Here is a 19790-nt window from a genome sequence, read left to right on the forward strand (position 1 = left end):
ATTTCTACTTTTTTCCTTACCTGCAACACATTTGTCCAATATATCCATTTGTTTAGAAAGTGGCTTTAAATCTAACTCAAGTACACAAAACCAGCTTATAGGATGATGTTTGCACCTACTTATAAACTATGAATTGATCTTATCTCTAGTTGACGTGGGACTTCGAACATCATTCACCTACCCATGATAGTTTCTTTTAGAAAAAAGCTTGCATAACATCATATTCACTTGAAAAACAATCATGACATTTAAGCCATGCCAAACACCATATACCAAGGAGCATCCGGTCAAATTACTCTTCCGAGATGACAGAGTTGCGAGGTAGTAAAAAACCAGTAATTTACGCTCTGCAAATCATCATGTGTGACAAAGGTTAATCATGCCATATACATAGAGAATCGCACAACAGTTAATAAAGTTAGCAAGCTCAACATGATCATATAATAAATAAAAATATTTATAAAGATTAGAAGTTAAAGTTCTAAAATACTAAGATTGAAATATTCTTAAAAATGTATCAACAATGTAAAAAAAAGTTATCTGAGTATAAATAGTTATATAATTCAACATTGTAATTTTTGTAATAATTTCTCTTCATAGAAATTAAATTAATTATTTTAATAATTACAGTACAAATTCCCTTTTAAATGAATTGTATTAATTACAGTGGAATTAATTTAATAGTAATCAAATTAATTTAATTATGATACAAATTACCCTTTCAAATAATTATGAACAGTATAAATTATTGTCATTGCTCACAAGTGCAGAAATTATATACAGTATAATGAATAAGCACATTCACTCTTTCGAAAATGGTATTGATCTTGATTTCACCGAGAGGCATCAACGTAGGAAGAACCGTGAGCAAAAAATTAGTATAGTTCGTAGTAAGTTCTACTGCTGTCCAAAAATATATCAGATGATGTGAGGTACTGTTACTTGATCTTCAGCAGTTTGAGCTTTCAATATCTTTCGCAAGGCATCATGACATCTGGCAAGTCCAACAATTGACCAAACCAAGTAACTTCGGTGAGAACTGGTCAAACAATTTAATTTAGAAATGAGAAAAGGTTCTGGTTGTGTAATCTGTCTTACCTCCAAGGAAGATGATCAAGGAACATAGATGGTGAAACAATAATATCTTTGAAGCTTTCTCTATCTGCGATATAAGCTTTATAACATCTTCCCCCCTCCTGCATTCTCCACAACGTCCTAAGATCAGATTGTGATGTTTGCTTCTCCAGTACAATGTGAATCACAGAACCAGGTAGATACAGCTCTGGGGGATCATTGGAAGACGGATTTTCAGAATCTGGAACAGTCTCTATAAACTGAGACACTGGATCATCAATTGAACGTGCATCTTTAGCAAAAGCATTTGTAAATTTGGCATTATCAATTCCAACAGAATGATCCCTTGCCCTAGCGTCAGACCAAAGTGAGCATTCTTCGTGCTCATTGTTGAGGCAATCTTCACTATCAAAAGACATATATTCACCATAGTTGGATATACCAAGACCCCCTTTAATAGTCTGATTATCTTGTTCAGTGCTGCCTGTTGCAATAATGGAAATCTTTAGAAAAGGCACCTTTCACAAACTGAGTACGATGAATCATGGAAGAATACACATTATTTCCAACACTTATAGGGTCACAATATATATTGCCTAATATGTTATTAAATATTAGACCCCTTTATTATCAGTTTCAAACATTATTTCCAACACTTGTAGGGTAACAATATATATTCTACAACATGCCTAATGTGTTATTAAAGATTAGACACCTTCATTATAAGTTTCACACTGGCTTCTGTGGATTTGATGGTTTATATCATCCTTGATGGTTCCTGATTGGAGCTCGGATTCATTCTCGGCACTTGTGTTATTTCTCTGATATTTGCTTAGGTATAGAAACCTACGAGCAAGTCTGAAAATCATGGCACTATCTGCTTTAGGATCTTGTGATAGTGAAGTGATTGCGGCTGCCCTTAGCCGCATAACGGATCCAACTGAAAGGCGTGATGAAAATTCATTTCCAAATATGATGCTGCATCAAAAAGAATAAAAGCAAGCAGAAAGGAAATTAAAAGTCTTACCCAAAGAGTGTCAACCAAAATCAAACTTTTCACCAGTACATACCTTGTCACAAATTCTGAGCATGCTTTGGCCACAACTAAATCCAGACAAGGGAGTGGACCATATGAATAAACGTGCAGATTAGGGTAGCGGTTATACAGCTGTGGGAAAAACCAGAATTACTTAGGTGCTATAAAATCAAATGCTTAAAGACGGCAGCTAAAAAAGACCAAAAAGTGCAAGGAAAAATTTCTTTCTAAGTACTGATTTCAAAACTTGAAGGAAATTATTTGCAACTAAAAAATAAATTATGCAATACTAGAGGAAACAATGATGATTTAATGACTTAAATAAATGTTCGCATATGAGTTTATTAAATAATCTTCCATTTGTGAATTTTTTAGCCCTTCATTTTCAATGCTTAATTGAGTTTTTCAACAACCCCTTGATCTTATATAATATCAGTATTAGAATAAAAATTAATTAGATATAATAGATATTATATATAATCAGTTATTATGTAAAAATACCGTTTTTTTCTTTTTTGAATATCAATTTTTGTGTAAGTATGCTTTTGTTTGACATTCTAGATTTGAACATGACAATGATAAAGCCTTCCACTTTTGAGTAATGAAATACCTTTTTATATTGCACACAAATTTTCCAATTCCGATTGTTACATTTCTCCTCTTTCTAAATATTAGAAGATTATCTTTCACTTCACTCAACAAGGTGTTTCAATCATTATTTGATATAGTAAATTGTGACATTTGGGAACCTTAACTAATTTCAAGCCTACTTATGATGACAAACAATATTTCTTTCTTAACCTTGGTTGATGATTGTAGTCATTTTACTTCGATATAAATTGTCAATCCAATTTTGGGGGGAGTGTATTTCCATTACAGCCTTTCTAATTAACAAGGTTTGGGTTGACTATCCAGTACTACTACAGAAATCACTTCTATATGAATCCAAACTTGATTATTACTCATTAAAAGCTTTAGGATGTTTGGGTTATGCTACAACTTCACCAGAAGACAAACATTGCATAGGGTTCAAATGAGTTTTTAAATTTATATATAATGTTGATGGTTCAATTGACAAATACAAAACTCAGTTGGCAGTCAAAGGCTATGCACAACAAGTTGAGATTGATTTCTAAAACCCCACTTTGTCAACAATGAATAAACTTACTTTTATAAGGATCTATTAGCCATTGCTACTGCAAAAGATTAGAGCCTACCATAGTTAAATATCAACAATGCATTCTTAAATGGTGAGTTATTTGAGGAAGTACGCATGGATATTTCACAAGGTTTCAAAACAAGAACATAAGGATTAGTTTGCAAATTGAATAAGTCTATACATGGATTGAAACAAGCCTCTAGACAATAGTTATGCAAGTTCTGTCTCAACATTACCAAAACATGGTTTTACATAATCTAAAAATGATTACTCTTTGTTCATTCATGGTTCTAGCTTTTCATTGGTCATTTTGTTGGTCTATGTGGGTGACATTATCCTAGCAAGCCATAATTCTTCTTTCGTTAACAATGTACAATTAATATTGAGTTTCATGTTTAAACTAAAGATCCTTGGTTCTCTCCAATACTTTATAGGGTTGAAAATTGTCAAATCCAGCAAGTGTATCTCTTTGAGTTAAAGAAATTATACCTTATCTTTACTTGATGATATCGGTTTCTTAGGTAGCAAACCAAGTATACTACCTATGGATCCAAATTTCAAACTTAACATTGATTATGATGACCCCATCAAGGATCTCTCTATATATAGAAGATTAATTGAAAGACTTGTGTACTTGACCCTTTCTAGACCAGACACTACCTTTGCAATTCACAAGCTAAGTCAATACACAAACTTCTAACCCGTCTCACCATGTCCAAACATATACTTGTTCAAAAACAATTCTTCACTCTCCACCATGTCAAAACCGAGCATCAACTAGTTGATATATTCACAAAGGTCCTTCGTGCTATTGTCTTCAATTGTTTCATCAACATGTTGGGAGTCATGAACATATTTATTTTCAAACTTAAGGAGATACTAGAATAAAATATAATTAGATCTTACTGATATTATATAATAAGTTATCTTGTTTCTTTTTTTGTTGAGCTTCTTAATGTGTTTGCTATTGTATAGCTTTTTCTTTTCTATAAAGGATACATTTGATTCAATGAATTATATTTATATCTCACCTTAATAATGAAAATTACTAAAAATAAGATAAAAAAATTTCTCAAAAAAATGCAAGGTACTGACTGAGGGATCCAACAATCCATTGTACACAACGAAAAATTAAATTTAGATAAATCTTCCATCCAAATTCCTTTATTAATTTTAGAACAAATATGAATTGAAACAAAAAGGAATGCCTTTCCTTTTGCATATTGACAAGGTAAGTTAGCTTTTAAGTGTCCATGATTTATAGGTTTTGCTTTAGATTTTTTGCATGTTGAAAATGCAATACAATTAGGATGTATAATTTCAATATCTCATACTTTGTTTAGTCAAATCTCTTTAGATGGATGCTGGTTTTAATTTTAATTATAGCAACTCCTGTACTTGAGTAACATCTCATTAAGATTCAGAACTTGAGGATTTGCAACATTGTGACAAGGCCAGAATTCAATCCCCTGCTTGTGACCTCAAGCCAGCTTCATATTTGCATCTACAATCTGTATTTTCTAAGGAAGCAAGGAATATTCGTTTGCCTATATATTGTTTTCATAATAAACTTTCAATGAATACCCAGTTCTCTGAAGCAATCAAAATAGCAAATTATGTTTACTAAAGAAAGATAGTAAGTAAATATTCCTATTGAAGTGAGAAATATCATACTTGTAGTCCAAGCAATGCAGCTATAGCTCCTCCAAGCGAATGCCCAACTATTCGGACATTATACCCAAAGCATTCACAACCAAATCCCAGTAATTTAGAAAGAAGTCCATAGGATTCAGAGTCTGCATTTCCACTTCGAAAAACAATTGTTGTCAAAAATGAAATTCATTTTATGTAATCAAGTCAAATGCTTTTAAATTAAATACAATTTCAGCTCTATACATTGAACTTATAGAAGGAATTAAAAGAAAAATGTTTTTATAGGAAATTATGTGAGAATGTACATAGGAGAACGCATTTTTATGCATCCCAATAAAAAATTTCCCCTTTTAATTCCTTACCCTGTTTCCTACTCAATTACCTCAATAGCGTCGGAAAGAGGACGAAGAAACAGTTTGATAAGACCAACTCTCCATAACAAAGAACCACGAGTTTAAAAAATATGAATTATTTCTTACCAGGCCTTTCGGGATTTCCTTCAATCTGCATAAAAAGCTCTCGTGCAGCTTCAGCTATGCCTGAATGGCCATAGTGAGGGAAAGATGAAACCACATTTTTCTTTATATCATAATGAATGTAGTTGGAACTGAAAACAGGGAAAAAAATATTTTAAGTGAGGAACCAGAATATTGTGCAGGAACATAGAAAGGATCTATACAGTTTGGTCCATATAAAACTATTACACATTGGAACTGAAACTATAAGATATATATAGAGAAGATTATTTCTGCAGATAAAAGTAACTCAATAGAGATGTCATTACTCGTTAGCCTTTGTTTATAAACAGTTTATAATCATGCAGCATAGCATAACATGTCATAATTCATTTTCCAGGATATGTATGTGGCCCCCCTTCAGAGACATTGAAAATCAATCCAGCAACAATACCAGAGGATTTGCAGTTATCATAAAATTTAGAAGTTCAAATTGCATCTTAAAATTGTGAGGATTGTTTATTGCTTTGTGAATAGTTCCAGAAGATTCAGAACAGTATACTGACTCAACAAAAGTTATTCCATAAACAAAACTGGGCTATTTTTTGGTGCTTAAAATATTATAACCCTAGTAGTACCTCCATAAGCTTCCCATATCTCCCCATCATTCTAAGGGCACAAGGTATTGGTATGTTATTATTATAAGCAGTGAGACAACGCAGGCCTTAGCTAATTGAAACAGTTATGTCCTTGAATCTTGATCAATCACTTCCAACATAAATAGCTTGAATTGATGCAAATATTGTCCTACAGCATTATCCTGTCAATAGGCTTGTGATTTTAGAACAAATGCGATAAACACAATTCTAACACAATGTTGTATTCTCACTTTGGGTTTTCTCTCTCTCACTCATTCATCACACTTCGTAGTTCCTATACAATATGCAACTATAAATAAAAATATCTATCACAACTCCGATAAAATAGCTCAAGTATTGGAATAAACCTAGCATCGCTATATTTGTACTATTTAACAACGCAGCATTTGCCAACAAAATAATCATTTTCTATCACAGATACCAAGAATAAGAAGACCCAAACAGGATATAAGGATAGATGCTGATAAACTGACATTAAACAGGAAGTTGAAAGTAATGTGTTATGAACTGTGGGTACTAGAGTATTACAATGTTTACAACCTGTGTGAATTTTATCAATGAATTAATTGGGAATTCTTAGTAAAGTTTCACCTCCACCCTAGGGTTATCTATCTTTATGAAAATGGTCAAAGAGACGAAAGGAGAAAGAATGAAAAATACTTGATCAAGCCAGCCAAGTCATTCACAGAAAGGGAGCATTCCTTGCATAACCCATCAGTTATTAGGTCCTCTGGGGTTTCAGTTCCACGTATAGCAATTACTACAGATTGTAGATGATGTAGAACCACAACAAAATATGCAGCTTGACACTTGACCTGACATGGGTATCTAAATAATTAAATATAAATTAAGCCAGTATAGTATAAAAATAGAAATATTCATATATCATAAATAAGTTTAGTATATTATCATCATCCCAAGTTGAATAGACCTGAGTTTCCCCATATTTTAAAATTAAAAATTTACGACCATTAAGAATCAAAATACAAGGATATAGACTCATGAGTTCAAATCAAACGAAAAATGGGGTTGTTAGTCCGTTTACATTGTACGTAAAGTACCCCCCTGATCATAACAAAATCTACATAAGTTTTTTTATAAATCTATACTTGCCAGTTCATTTGTTATGTTCATATTTATCATATTAGTATGTTAAAAAATAAATTTTAAATGTTTTATGACAAAATATATAGTTTAGATAGAACATTTTAAAATAAATTGAAGTTCCGAAAACTTACAAGACTAATGGCATTACATAAAATCATGGAATTTCAAATTACAACTAAAAAAAGTAAGAATTTGAAAATTTTCATTAACTCTCACTTCTCAAGTCTGTCTCTTCTCTTTATACTCACTCATTGGCATGCTTTTAGTAAAGAAGTCATCAACTCAGCCGTTGATAGGTCTAATTTTCAACCAATTTTAGCCAGAGTTTTTTTATTGACGTTAGTGGAATTACATTTCCGTCGATGTAAGTTTTTCGGTCCATGTTGATATGAGTTATTCTATGGCTGACATTGTTGAGATCATTTTTCCGCTAGATCTATTTCTCAATCAACATTAGTTAAGATTTTCTTGTCAAATGTCATTGAAATTGTTTTCGCTCAATGTCTGGTGGAGTATTTTTTTTTCGACACTGCATGGATTGTTTTTTGATCGACATTATCAACATTAGCTTTTGACAAAAGTTGGTCAAGAATTTTTTCTTAACGTTGATTGAGTCAACCATGTCTAGACTTTTTTAGCCAATGTCAACTGGGGTAAATTTTATCCTACATTGGTTGAAAAGTTAGCAAAATAATAACCCAGACCAACAACGTCAAAAGAATAACCTTGATTAATGTCATCCAAAATAATTATGGATAACATTAGCATAAAAAAGAAAAAAAAAATCAACTGGTGTCAATAGAAAAAACCCTTGTTGGTCTTAGGTAAAACAAACTTGGCATCAAAAATATAATCTCCCCAACGTATGTTGAAAGCCATAAGCAAATGATACTTTTAAATTATTTAATATTGCTTACAATTAAAATAAGCTTTTTGCTTTTGGTGGTAATTAAAATATTCTATCCAAGCAAAAATAAAATTAAATAAATTTCAATTGTCTTATCCAAACAAACATTTGAAAAATGAAAACAATTTGAATTGAAATCAATTCAATGCATTTTAATTTCCTTCAAATTGTGAAATTATCCATCGATCACATGATCAATCTAAATAAAATAATCATACTGTTGTTGGTTCGGGACATCTACCTTTTTTGGGGAGTATTATCTTGTTGATGATGGGCTACCGTAAATAAAATCAAAACATAAATGGTGGCAAAATCTTTTAAGCAATGTTATTTATTATTACGGATATTCAGGCCCATGTTGCCCTCTTTATATTTCAAACATAAAGAGTGCTTTTGTACAGAACTTTATATGTTACCATGTCTAACCTGGCTGACTCGTCCTTGTCTAAGCACTTCTGGAGGCAAATTGACGTACTTTAGAAAGGCAGCTGCATGACCTCGCCACCAGTTATCACCATCCAGTACAGGTCGTCTATGAAGATATGAAACAGGAAAATAAAATCACAATGTTGAAGACGAAACCTTTTAATTTGTTAATTGAAAAGGATGTAATGGAAAGGGATACACGGAGACAAAGAATAGAGGAAAACTAATGATAAATGAATCAGTATGCATGAGCGCCACTAAGATCTGAATTAAAATATCAACAACCATTCAGAAATTTCTCTTGTAAACACACGGGTATGCATAGTGGTAATTGAGTAAAAGTATTCTTCATTCTTCACATTTACTTTATTGTCGAATATTCACCACTAAATACAACTTTGCCTATACTGTTTTTGTTTCATGATTCATGAAACTGTTAAACGTTGCAAGGCAAAAAAAAAAACATAGACCTCAAAAGTGGAAGTAATTCCCTTCCCAGAACTAAAATCAAGAAGCAGAATTTTGACTCTTGTATCAAAATTTCCAACAAACAGAATGAGTACACATCAGTTATACAAACTTAAGCTTTTGGAGTTTGCTAACATATATTTGGATACATCATACTTTGTATCGATTTAATAAATCAAACTACGATGAAATAATACTTTTTCATTTCTTAAGATGAAAGAAATATCAACATAATTAAGGAAAAAGCTACATAGATGAGGGGAAAGTACCATTTTAGAGACACTGACTGGAAAGGAAAAACTTGAGAATAAATCAAACCGAACAAAGTAGAACTCTCCAAACACCTTGCCTTGATAAGACATGTACAATTTGAAGTTTATATATCATTTTAAAGTTACAAAGAACAAGTATCAGAACCACCTTGACCACAAAGTTATAATTAGTACTCAACCAATAGCACTCAAATTAAAAAGCTCATGCTACTGAGAAAGTGAGAATTCGGTTATAAAGACCTTTGTATACAAAAGAAAATGCCACCTGTTTCGGGTCCAGGGAGACAAAATCCCTTGTCTATACAACCACGCACAAGGAAATACACATGGATTTCGTCCAACATCAAGCAATGGACCCTGCATTCATCATTGAATGAAAAATAGGTGTTTAAAGCAAGTTAGTAAAAACAAAACATTAATTTGGAATTAGTATATTATAGTAATACTGTATATGCAGCTTCGGCAAATTTATGAAGAGCTTCCGCCTCCCTGATTTGCATCTCTGGTGCTTCCATGGATCCTTCATAGGATTCTGTAGCCATTCCATGGTTTTGAAGTAAAGCTAAAGCTGAACAACAAAAACTCAATGTCATAAAATTGCAAAGAGCTGACGTGCAAGTGAAATTAAATTGGTGCAGGTCAACATTATTGCAATAATATGCCACACGTCCATCTATCCGAAAGATGACCCATTACACAAAATATTCTATTTAGATCATGCTATAAATCCTTCACCGGCTACATCCCTCAACTTGATCAAGTCAACCACATGTTAGCATTTAACTACTATGGTAATGTACTGAGTTTATGATGAAAAGAGAAAAAAAAGAAAGACAGAATAGAGTAGGCGACTAAACAAGCCAGTGGCCTCTAGTAGTGAAAAATCTTTAATAAGGCTTGGTTTTAGATAACTGTTGTAAATATTCTGTGTTACGTTTTGCTGCTTTGTCTCAAGGAGGATACCCTTGTTCATTTTCTTGACAAGTATTTGATGTGTGGCATGGCTTGAACTAAAAAAGTTGCCTTGAGAACGATGTTATTGTGCAACATATATAAAACATAAAAAGACAAGTTTGAGATGAAAATTAGAAGAAACCTGCCAAGAGTTCCAAATGGCCAGTTCCGGAAGCACGATAAGCAACAAGATCACCAAGTAATCGTGCAACTGAATAGACTTCATCTTCTTCGGCTGTACTCCTGTGTTAGTTATTAAAGGAGGAGAGGTGAGATATAGTGAGAAACATTGTGGTTGCGGGGAGAAAGGTAAGGTTTAGTTATAGGTGTATACAAATAATTGAACCGGCCCAGACAACACAAGGTCTCCCGTATGCCATGATCGAAGACCTCGCTATAGTGGCATTTCCAAGCGTGATCATGGGTTTCGTAGAAAGACCTCCATTTGATAACATCGGATCCCGTGAAGCACTGGAGTATGGCAACAAAAGAGACGAGGATGATGAATACGAATAAAGCGGTGCGGTTCAATGGGGAATCTGCATTACATTGGTAAAGATTACAGAAAGAATGGGTAGAAAGAAGGATGGAGAAGAGTGGGTTCCAGAACTGACTCACCTACGACCTACCTAAAAGACAATGATTGGAGGAGGAGAAATGGCGAGTAGAGTCGAGAACAAGGTAAAGCGCAAAGAGAAATTGAAGGAGGGTAAGGATGGCCGAAGATCGACTCCAGCAGAGCCATTTCTTGTACATGGCCTGTTAATCGATCGATTGGAAAATGAAGAACGAAAGAATGAAGATTGAAAAAAAAGAGAGGAGGAGACGTGATTACCCACCCGTCTGCGGAGGCGTGTAAAGAGATCGTTGGAGTCTTGAAGGATGAGGGTGGCCGCGGCTTCTTGGGCGAATGCGGTTTGCAACATGACAAGAACCCTAATTGGAGCGGCGAGGGAGACAAGGAGGGCTGGAAAGGCAATGCGGCCATGACAGAGGCGGTGAGTTTGGAAGACGAAGAAGGCACCGATGAGAAGCACTGCCATGTTGGAAACTCCGACAACCAAGCTCCACCGGCTGAGGTTTCTCACAGCCAAACCCATACCCGTACCCGTTACCTGCACCAATCACAATTCAAATCATCCATCCCCATGCTTTCAACTTCACAATTCCTCGTTTCCATGCACGGGAACGGTAAACAATTCCTCCCACAATTCCTTAAATGAACCACAACTTCGCTTTTTAATTAAAATAAATAAATCAACCAAACATAAAAATTAAATGCTATATTTCATCTTGCAATCTTACAATAATAATAAAAAAAAATGATCCAATAGCACGGTGACCCCCACGAAACTACCAAAGAGGAGAGAAACTAATCGATAAGAAAACAATATTAAAATATGTTTGAAATAGTTAAGTCTGTTAATTAACTGGAAAACATTAAGTTAATTAATATCCGTACACATTGCATTAAGCAATTTAAGCATTTAAAAAAGTGGGAATATAAAAATAAAGAAAAATAGAAAGGAGAGGAAGAACCGGAGGTGGCGGAGAGAGTGGATGAGGAATCAAAAGATTCTGTGGGAATGAGGGCGACTTTTGTTAGCATTGGCATACGATACTATGAATGGGGTCGTGTTTGAAAAAAAGTGGCACGTGACCCAAATGGCAGTCAGCCAATGCAATTGCACAATGCGCAGGCAGTCTTAAAGTATTCCACAAGTGGCATACACCCACCAATGCCATCGCATCCATCTCTATCTAAATTGTTTATTTCTAAATCCTCCAACCAAACCAACTTGCTTTCTACTTTCTCCATCTCCCTCTCCACTGCTCTCCACCCATGTATCCTTCTTCCTCCTCCTCTTCCTCTTCTTCCTCCTCTTCTCAGTCCATGAGCCACGCGCCAACAGGCCTCACGCGCTACGGCTCCGCACCGGGCTCTCTCCTCACCACCACCGTCGATGCTCTCATCGGAGGATCACGCCCCACCCCCACCCCCACCCCCACCCCTTACTATTCCGGAGGAGACTCTTCCGACTCCACCTTCAAAGACCAAACATCGTATCACAACCACGCCCTCGGATCCGCCTTGCTCCGTCAGAAAAGCTCTCCCGCCGGCTTCCTCTCCCACCTAGCATCCACACCCACCGCCCCCACCCCCAATCACAACCACAATGGTAACGAACTTATTCTTCCTCAATTATTATTATTACTGTAAATGATCCTTTCGGCCTGGGCCCACTTCTTTGAGCGGGCCCGGCCCAATTGTCTCTCCACGTGTCTCATCTTTACTCAACGCAACGCAGGAGCGGGGTTCACAATCACGCGGGGTTCTCGGCTGAAGTCCCAGCTGAGCTTCACGGGTCACTGCCAAGAATCTCTCTGCGGCGGCGATAACACTAACAATGTGGTGCTTGGCGATCATGCCACCTTCGGAATGGAGCCTTGGGACGGTTCTCATTCTCATTCTAATTCCATCGCCTTTTCCGCTCCTCCAACTAAGCGCTCCAAAAGCTCCAACTCCAGCGAGCAAGACATTCTCCATTGCCTCAACGCCTTGGAATCTCAGTTTAGCCTTCCGCAGACCACTCTCGAAATGGCAACTGTCGAGAAGCTCTTGCACATTCCTGAAGATTCCGTCCCTTGTAAAATCCGTGCTAAGCGAGGCTGTGCCACTCATCCCCGCAGCATCGCCGAGCGGGTAATTTCTCGACTACTCCTACCTTTTTCTTTTACTTTCTCACTCCTCCTTCTTCTATTCAATTCCATCCACTTCAAACACAGGAGAGAAGAACCAGAATAAGTGGAAAGCTCAAGAAATTGCAGGACCTTGTACCTAATATGGATAAGGTATTGTTTCTATTTCTGTCTCCTTCTTTTCTTATGTCAAACTACTCTCTTAAATGGGGAAGCTCTCTTAATCTTGTTTCTAAATGTCTTTAATTCATTGTAGCAAACAAGCTATGCAGACATGCTCGATTTGGCCGTTCAGCATATTAAAGGTCTTCAAACACAGGTTCAGGTCTGTGAAATAACCTTACCCTTTCCCCCCTCTCTCTCTCTCTCCAATACTTTTCATTCCCATGCCTATTCAGGAATTATCAATTAAATGCTTCCAATATATGAAATCGCTATACAAATTATATATCTACAATCACGGTGTCTTGTAACATGCTTGGGTGAGAATTGGACGACATTGGTATTAGAAGGTTACTGCATTTGGTGTATGATTTCAGTAAAATATGAATTATTTTTATTTTCTAAATTGAATTCAATTAAAATTTCCCTTTTTCAGTGCATCCCTATATCCATTGTTGTGTTAGGCTTTTTACCAACCCCCTTGCGGATGAGGTGTGTTAAGTATGCTTACCCTTCATTGAATGCTAATTTACTGAATAAATCTGGAGTCGTTAGTTTTAGAAGAAATATGCAAATTAAGTAATCTATAAAGTAATTGCTGGAGGAAAGTGCTAGTAGTAGTGCCCACGAGAAGGCAGAAACAATGCATGCGAAACATAGGTGTATCAAACATAAATATGACCCCTTGACGGAAATGCGAAACAGGGCCACGTTAATGAACAAATGCCCCCCCCCCGGAATTTCATTTCAGTTGTCTCCACCAATCAATTCCCTGTAAAATAAAAAATGTTGCTAATGGTTGTGAAGCCTGAAGATTACTCAGCTGCTGGTGGAAAAATAGTTCAATATCAAGCTTGGGATATTTTAGCACCCCTAAATCGTGCGTTAGCTCTTGAAAACAAACAACTTGCTGATACAGGGCAATGTTACTGTCCTCCTTTGAGATTGTCGTGCTATCTGGTCACTTCGAACAACGCTATTTTTCTCACGTAGCTAGCACCTTTCCACACTGGCAAGCAAATCCGCCACCAAGACCTCTAGCCATCATTATTAACCCGTCAGCCAATCACCACTTCCTTCTGTAACATACCAAATGAGCTAACATAAACCATATCCTAAATAATCAAAGTTTTAGACTGCAAAGGAAACCAACAAATCAATATAGCACAACTGTATTCACTTTCTTCTAGCATGGCTAGAACTAATGCTTCTGACTACCCGAATTATTCTCCATTCTCCCATGTCATGCGCGTGATACACATCTTTACAAGTTGTCAGAATTAGTAGTTTTCCATTCCCCGAGCCAATTAGCCCAGTCTCAATCCCTTAACTCTTCTCTCCTCTACAAAGCTGCCGCACTCTAGCTCCATTAGGATTCAGATAGTCAAATTTCACCCTATGGATAATTTTGCAAACTTCAACAACTTTTTGTCTTTTTACGAGGGACAACGGACCATGGTAAACTAGTTTTAACTTCCCTTGCTGTTCCGACCTTAAGTCCTTAATATAGTTGGGGTCACCGCTACATCGAAGTGACTTTGTCAAAAGTTGCCTTGAAAAGTCTTCTCATTGGGAGTTAAGACCAAAGATAAAGGACAAAATTTAACGTAGGTGATCTTAGCAATGTCAATGGTAGGAACGTAGGTGTTACGTGTACATTTAAAACATCATTTTATGTCAGGCAGCTGGTTTCATCGAGTATCACCTTGCATGATGAATTTTTTGTTGCATACCGAATACTGGAATATTTTATATTTATTTATAAGTAGCGATGCATTAACATAACCTTCGACTACAATTTTACCCGGTTATATTTTATATTTATATTTACCATAAGCTGTGATGCACTAACAACAAACCTTTACTACACTTTTTACAAGACGAGACTACTAATGCTTTATTTAGTCTTTTAAACAGTAATAATCTATTAAATTGTTCTTTAAAATAAATAGAATAAATAGTAAGTAAGCTTGTCCTTAAAATTGTACATTTATCAATTTAGTCCTATAAAACATAATAGATGGTCAAATTGATATCTGAAATTGATAAAAGATAATATGGTCCTTAAAATTAATTACATATTAATCTAGTCTTTAAAATTGCAATCGTAAAACAAATTGATTCATACTTATAGATATTTAGTTGTACTTTATTATTTTTAATTTACTTGCGAATATAAGCCTACATACAGGTAAAAAAATGAATTTAAGCTTTTATGTTTAAGGTTCGAATTATCTTATACAATTTGAAAGACTAAACTGATTGATAACTTAAAATGTTACGGACTGTTTCATCATTTTATTTATTTCAGGGGTTAATTTGACCTTCTATTACGATTTAAAGGACTAAATTTATGGATAATGTACTTTTTCAGGGATCAAATTGCTATTTTATTAATTTCGTGAACCGTCTTATTATAACTTCAAATACTGAATTGGAGGTTTACTCCTTTTAACTAAATGTTTTTTACTTACTATTCATTTATTTTGTTCTGTCCACATTGCTGAACTTAATCAATATTTACTTGTACAGAATTTGTTTATGAGTAGCATTATCCTCTAGAGAAAATTATATTCATACAACCAATGTTTATTACAACGGTTCATACAAACAAGAGGAGGACAAGAAAAAAGTAGTGTTCTTTAACTTCTTGTATAATTTTGTTTTATCAATATGATATTTCTATCCCACTCGAGGTACAGGTTGAAGCTGTAATTTTTTTAGCAGTAGAATTAGAAAGGACTGGATGTGAAAAGTCGCATTGAATCTTTAACAGAGTAGATTGTGGTCTCCTTAGTCATGATTCCAGAATTGTTTTCCTTATAGAGTTTTACATATCATGAAGAATAAGAATTACAGAGTAATTCAAGCATTGGTTAATTGCTGGTCTTGATAACAAGATTTTTTTTTTCGCCCTCTTTCAGAAGCTACACAAAGAACTTGAGAATTGCACTTGTGGATGCACACAAAGCAAATAACATATTGTTTTACCAGATTCTATGCAAACGCGCATAGAAGTCAAGGTTTTGACGGCAAAGCAGGAAAAGTGATTTTGTACCGACCTACTTAAATGAATAATGAAGGAACCGAACGTCTGTAGATTGTCAATTCTACAATTGTACATGTATGTTGTAATATGGTAGTCTAGGAAAATTTGTTCGTTTTCTTCAAGAATTGTCTTTTTTAAAGTCCAGGTTGATTTTCTTTGGAGGTTGTTTCTTCCTTTGTTTGGATAAGTATGGTACAAGGAGTGATTAATTTAATTTTTGGAATCATGACCAGAGTAGAAGTGAGAATGGGATGAATTAGAGAATGAAACATCCAATCCTGTTCAAAATTTGATCCAGTTAGGAATGAAATATATTTTGTCTCGTTTCCTTATGTTTGGCGAATTACTGTACTAGAAATTTATAACCAATGTCAAAGAAAAATTGTACATTGTTTAGAGTTATTTTCTTCAATATGCAATGACTATTTTTGCCTCTGACATCTTTTGCCGAAAAAGGAATCATTATTCGCCTAGAACAAATCAAGATTATAGGTTAGTATGTTTAGATAGAGCATTTCGCAACACATTTAAATGAATTGACTTTGAATTGATTTATCTCATTTGAAATTGTGTTTTTTTGTTTGAATAAAGTATTTCAATTATTATCAAATTTAAAAAGTTTAAATATCAAATAATTGTTAAAAGTTAAAAACTATTAATATTGATGATCTTTTGTGGTTAATGGTATTTTATTTAAAGTTCTACATATTTTTTGTTTTATATTTGTTAAAAGAATCTCAATTTATGTTAAATAAGATTATTTTCAAGTTATGAAATGATATATTAGGTTAGAACTAAGTAAGATAACACTTGGTTAAATTTATGTGCAGGTTCATATTCATCTAAATCAGTCATAGTTTAAGATCAAGTCATGCCTATTTTGATCAAAACTAGTTTTAAGTTGATTTTATCTAAGACTAAATCGATTTAATTTAGTTTGAAATGAATCAAGTTGAGTTAGTTCGAATTCATAAAAAAAAAGAGTATGGTTTTTGTTCTTTTTTCAAATAAAGACAAAGTTGTCTTTTTATCATAAGGGGAATGAGAAGATAAAGGGTGTAGGAAGATATTGATGACTTTATCATGAATTATGCCATGGGACATAAGGATTAAATATGCTTTTAATTTTTAAATTTTATTATAAAATTGAAATTTATCTCTATTTAAAATTTTGTTTTGATTTTTAAATTTTAAAAATAAATTAATATAATCATTTTAATTCAATTATTTTAATTTTTTTATGAATTAAACATGTTTGAAGCTTGTATCAATCAAAAACACAATTTAATAAATATAAAAATACTAATGTGATTAAAAAGACTATATTCCTTCGTTTTCAAAATCTAAATATTATAATGATCAAAATTTTCAACATAAACAACTTTAAATTTTCATCTAAATTTATAACTAAAAACATATTTCACTTAAAAAAACAGAATACCTATAAAATATATAAATGGAACATGCTGACAAAAAGTTTACCAGAGAGAGCATCTTCAACTGAATGTAACTTTTTATTAGTTTTGAGAATAAATATGTAATTTTGTGAACAGGAAAACATGATAGCGGATGAGGAGATAGGGAATGGTCGCATAATTTTTTTTTTCTAAATATTGTGTACCTAAAAATAAAAAATTGTCTTATAAATTATTGCGAATGAAAAACTGAAGAGGTCATGAATTGTATCTGTCAGTTTTGGAGGAGTTCTCTGGAAGAAACCTTTCATCACCACACAACCCTTCATCATTTTTGTCACTCTATTTTGTTCAACCACACTCTCAAAACAACTTGTTTTTCACAAGTCACTGAATAAATTATTTTAATTAAAATATCTTTATAGTCTTCTTTAATCCATTTATCATTTATAATTAAAATGTGTACATAAAATTAAACTTGTATAACTTTTATTAAATGTTAGACACTAATTAATAACTTTTACAAAAGTAATTTTATTGATTCAACTATTAAGATATAATCTCATTTAACTATAATAACGAATATAAACTGTTAATCAATTTGAAGAATAATTATATATATACTTAAATATATTTTAAAAAGTATATATTATATCTACTTTATTTTATTTTTCAATAATAAATAATTTTATTTTAACATAATTATAAATAAAAAATTTAATCGAATACTAAAATTTTAAAAATACTATTGAATATTAAATGGTGTAATATTTAATCTAAGTTTCAAATGCTTTGGTGGGGGGACTTATTAGCCCTTCAGTTGCCATTCTAATTACATGAGATGGATTTTATTTCCTTAAATATATCAATAGACTAAAATTTGATTTAATTTTATTTATAAATTAAAATTTGATATTTGTTCAATCTATTATATCAAGAAATTTATTATTTATTAAAAATATTGTGTCATTTTATCCATAATATATCCAATCTCATATTAAAAATCAATAATAAATTTCAAATATAAATAAATGCAAATTTTATATTTCACCTACGTCAATTTTACAAAGTTAAAGTTAAATTTTTTTCTTAATGTCATCTTTTATAAATTCTTTATCAAATATTTTTAAAGTGTGCAGTTCTAATATTTAATAATTCTAAATGATTTGACAAGTTTTATTTTGTTTAAATTTTTTTTATACTTTTAAAGAAAACTCTAGAATATGAAATAAGTTTTTTTTTAAAAAAAAAAAAACTAAACTTACAAGATCCACAAATTTTCTTTTCAAAAAGTGCACCATTAATTTTTTATCTCTGGAACTATTTTATGACTTTACATTAAAAAGAACAGAAAGAAACCTCGTACGTTCACTCTTCTGTCCTACATCTTTTAAATTTTGTGTTCTCCGTTAAGTCAACTATCACACACAAAAATACGACAAAATAAAATTCACAACATTTCTTTTTGTTTTCACTTTATTTGATGGATGCTCACTTAGACATCGTATTCTAAGATAAAAAGAAATTATAGCCTCATAAATATTAAATGATAGAAAATTAGAAAAAAAAATGTTGTTATGTGAAAAAATAAAAACTTAATTAATCAAATAATATAACAAATTACTTACACATAAAAATTTAATAAGAATTAATATAAATAAGAAACTAAAAGATGATGAATTAGGAAGTAGTTATTTTATACAATTAAAAATTATATATGAAATTTTTATTTAAAATTTAAATTTAATTTATTTAAATAATTAATTGCAAATAATGCATAATTTTTTCACATACTAATTTTTAGAAAATAAAATCAATTTACAATTTAATTAATTGAGTTTAAAAATTCTTATGAAAATAATTATTAAACTTAGAATGATTTATCAATTTTTACACGTGATTTGGAATTTCTTTTCAACAGCAAATATTTTTATATATGATGTGTTGCTAGATAACGATAGTTTATCATTTATGATTATATATATATATATATATATATATATATATATTATTGTTTTCAAAAATTCTTCTAATATTTACTTCAATATTAGAATTTATTTTAATAAAATTTATTATTTATTCAATTTATATTACAGATTTATTATTTATTAAATCTATCGTGTTATTTATTAAATCATTAATGTCTAGTTTAATATCTAAGATACATATAATTTATCTGAAAAAATATATTTCATCAAGTACAAATTTTATATTTCACATCCATTTATAAATAACAAACTTCATATTTCACATCCATTTTGTAAATATAAGCTTAAATTTCTCTTTTTATTATC

At 32.5% G+C, this 19790-nt stretch overlaps 2 protein-coding genes across 3 annotated transcripts; one reads left to right on the forward strand and one right to left on the reverse strand.

Annotated features, from left to right (window-relative positions):
• Positions 1–690: 690 nt before the first annotated feature.
• Positions 691–11860, reverse strand: LOC124847129 (lipase class 3 family protein). 2 transcript variants are annotated; one of them, XM_047324535.2, is made up of 14 exons: positions 11010–11270; positions 10800–10929; positions 10505–10709; positions 10313–10413; positions 9663–9784; positions 9482–9573; positions 8477–8582; positions 6697–6851; positions 5402–5529; positions 4944–5065; positions 2145–2242; positions 1790–2052; positions 1099–1558; positions 691–994 (listed from the first exon to the last, which is right to left on the reverse strand). In XM_047324535.2, exons 1-14 carry the CDS (start codon positions 11268–11270, stop codon positions 919–921), a joined length of 2319 nt encoding a protein of 772 aa, XP_047180491.1. In that variant the 3' UTR covers positions 691–918. The 2 variants fall into 2 exon arrangements, with proteins under 2 accessions (XP_047180491.1, XP_087951726.1); XM_088095600.1 differs by lacking the exons at positions 10505–10709; positions 10800–10929 and adding an exon at positions 11710–11860 and having other exon boundaries at positions 11010–11285.
• A 153-nt stretch (positions 11861–12013) lies between these two features.
• LOC124847148 (transcription factor bHLH128) lies at positions 12014–16413 on the forward strand. The gene is made up of 5 exons (XM_088095601.1): positions 12014–12350; positions 12480–12874; positions 12958–13023; positions 13127–13195; positions 15957–16413. The coding sequence occupies exons 1-5, from the start codon at positions 12014–12016 to the stop codon at positions 16008–16010; spliced, it is 921 nt and encodes a 306-aa protein (XP_087951727.1). The 3' UTR covers positions 16011–16413.
• Positions 16414–19790: the final 3377 nt, after the last annotated feature.

The sequence above is a fragment of the Vigna umbellata genome, chromosome 8 (genome assembly GCF_029865625.1).
Source record: "Vigna umbellata cultivar VRB3 chromosome 8, Vumbellata_1.0, whole genome shotgun sequence".
NCBI lineage: Eukaryota > Viridiplantae > Streptophyta > Magnoliopsida > Fabales > Fabaceae > Vigna > Vigna umbellata.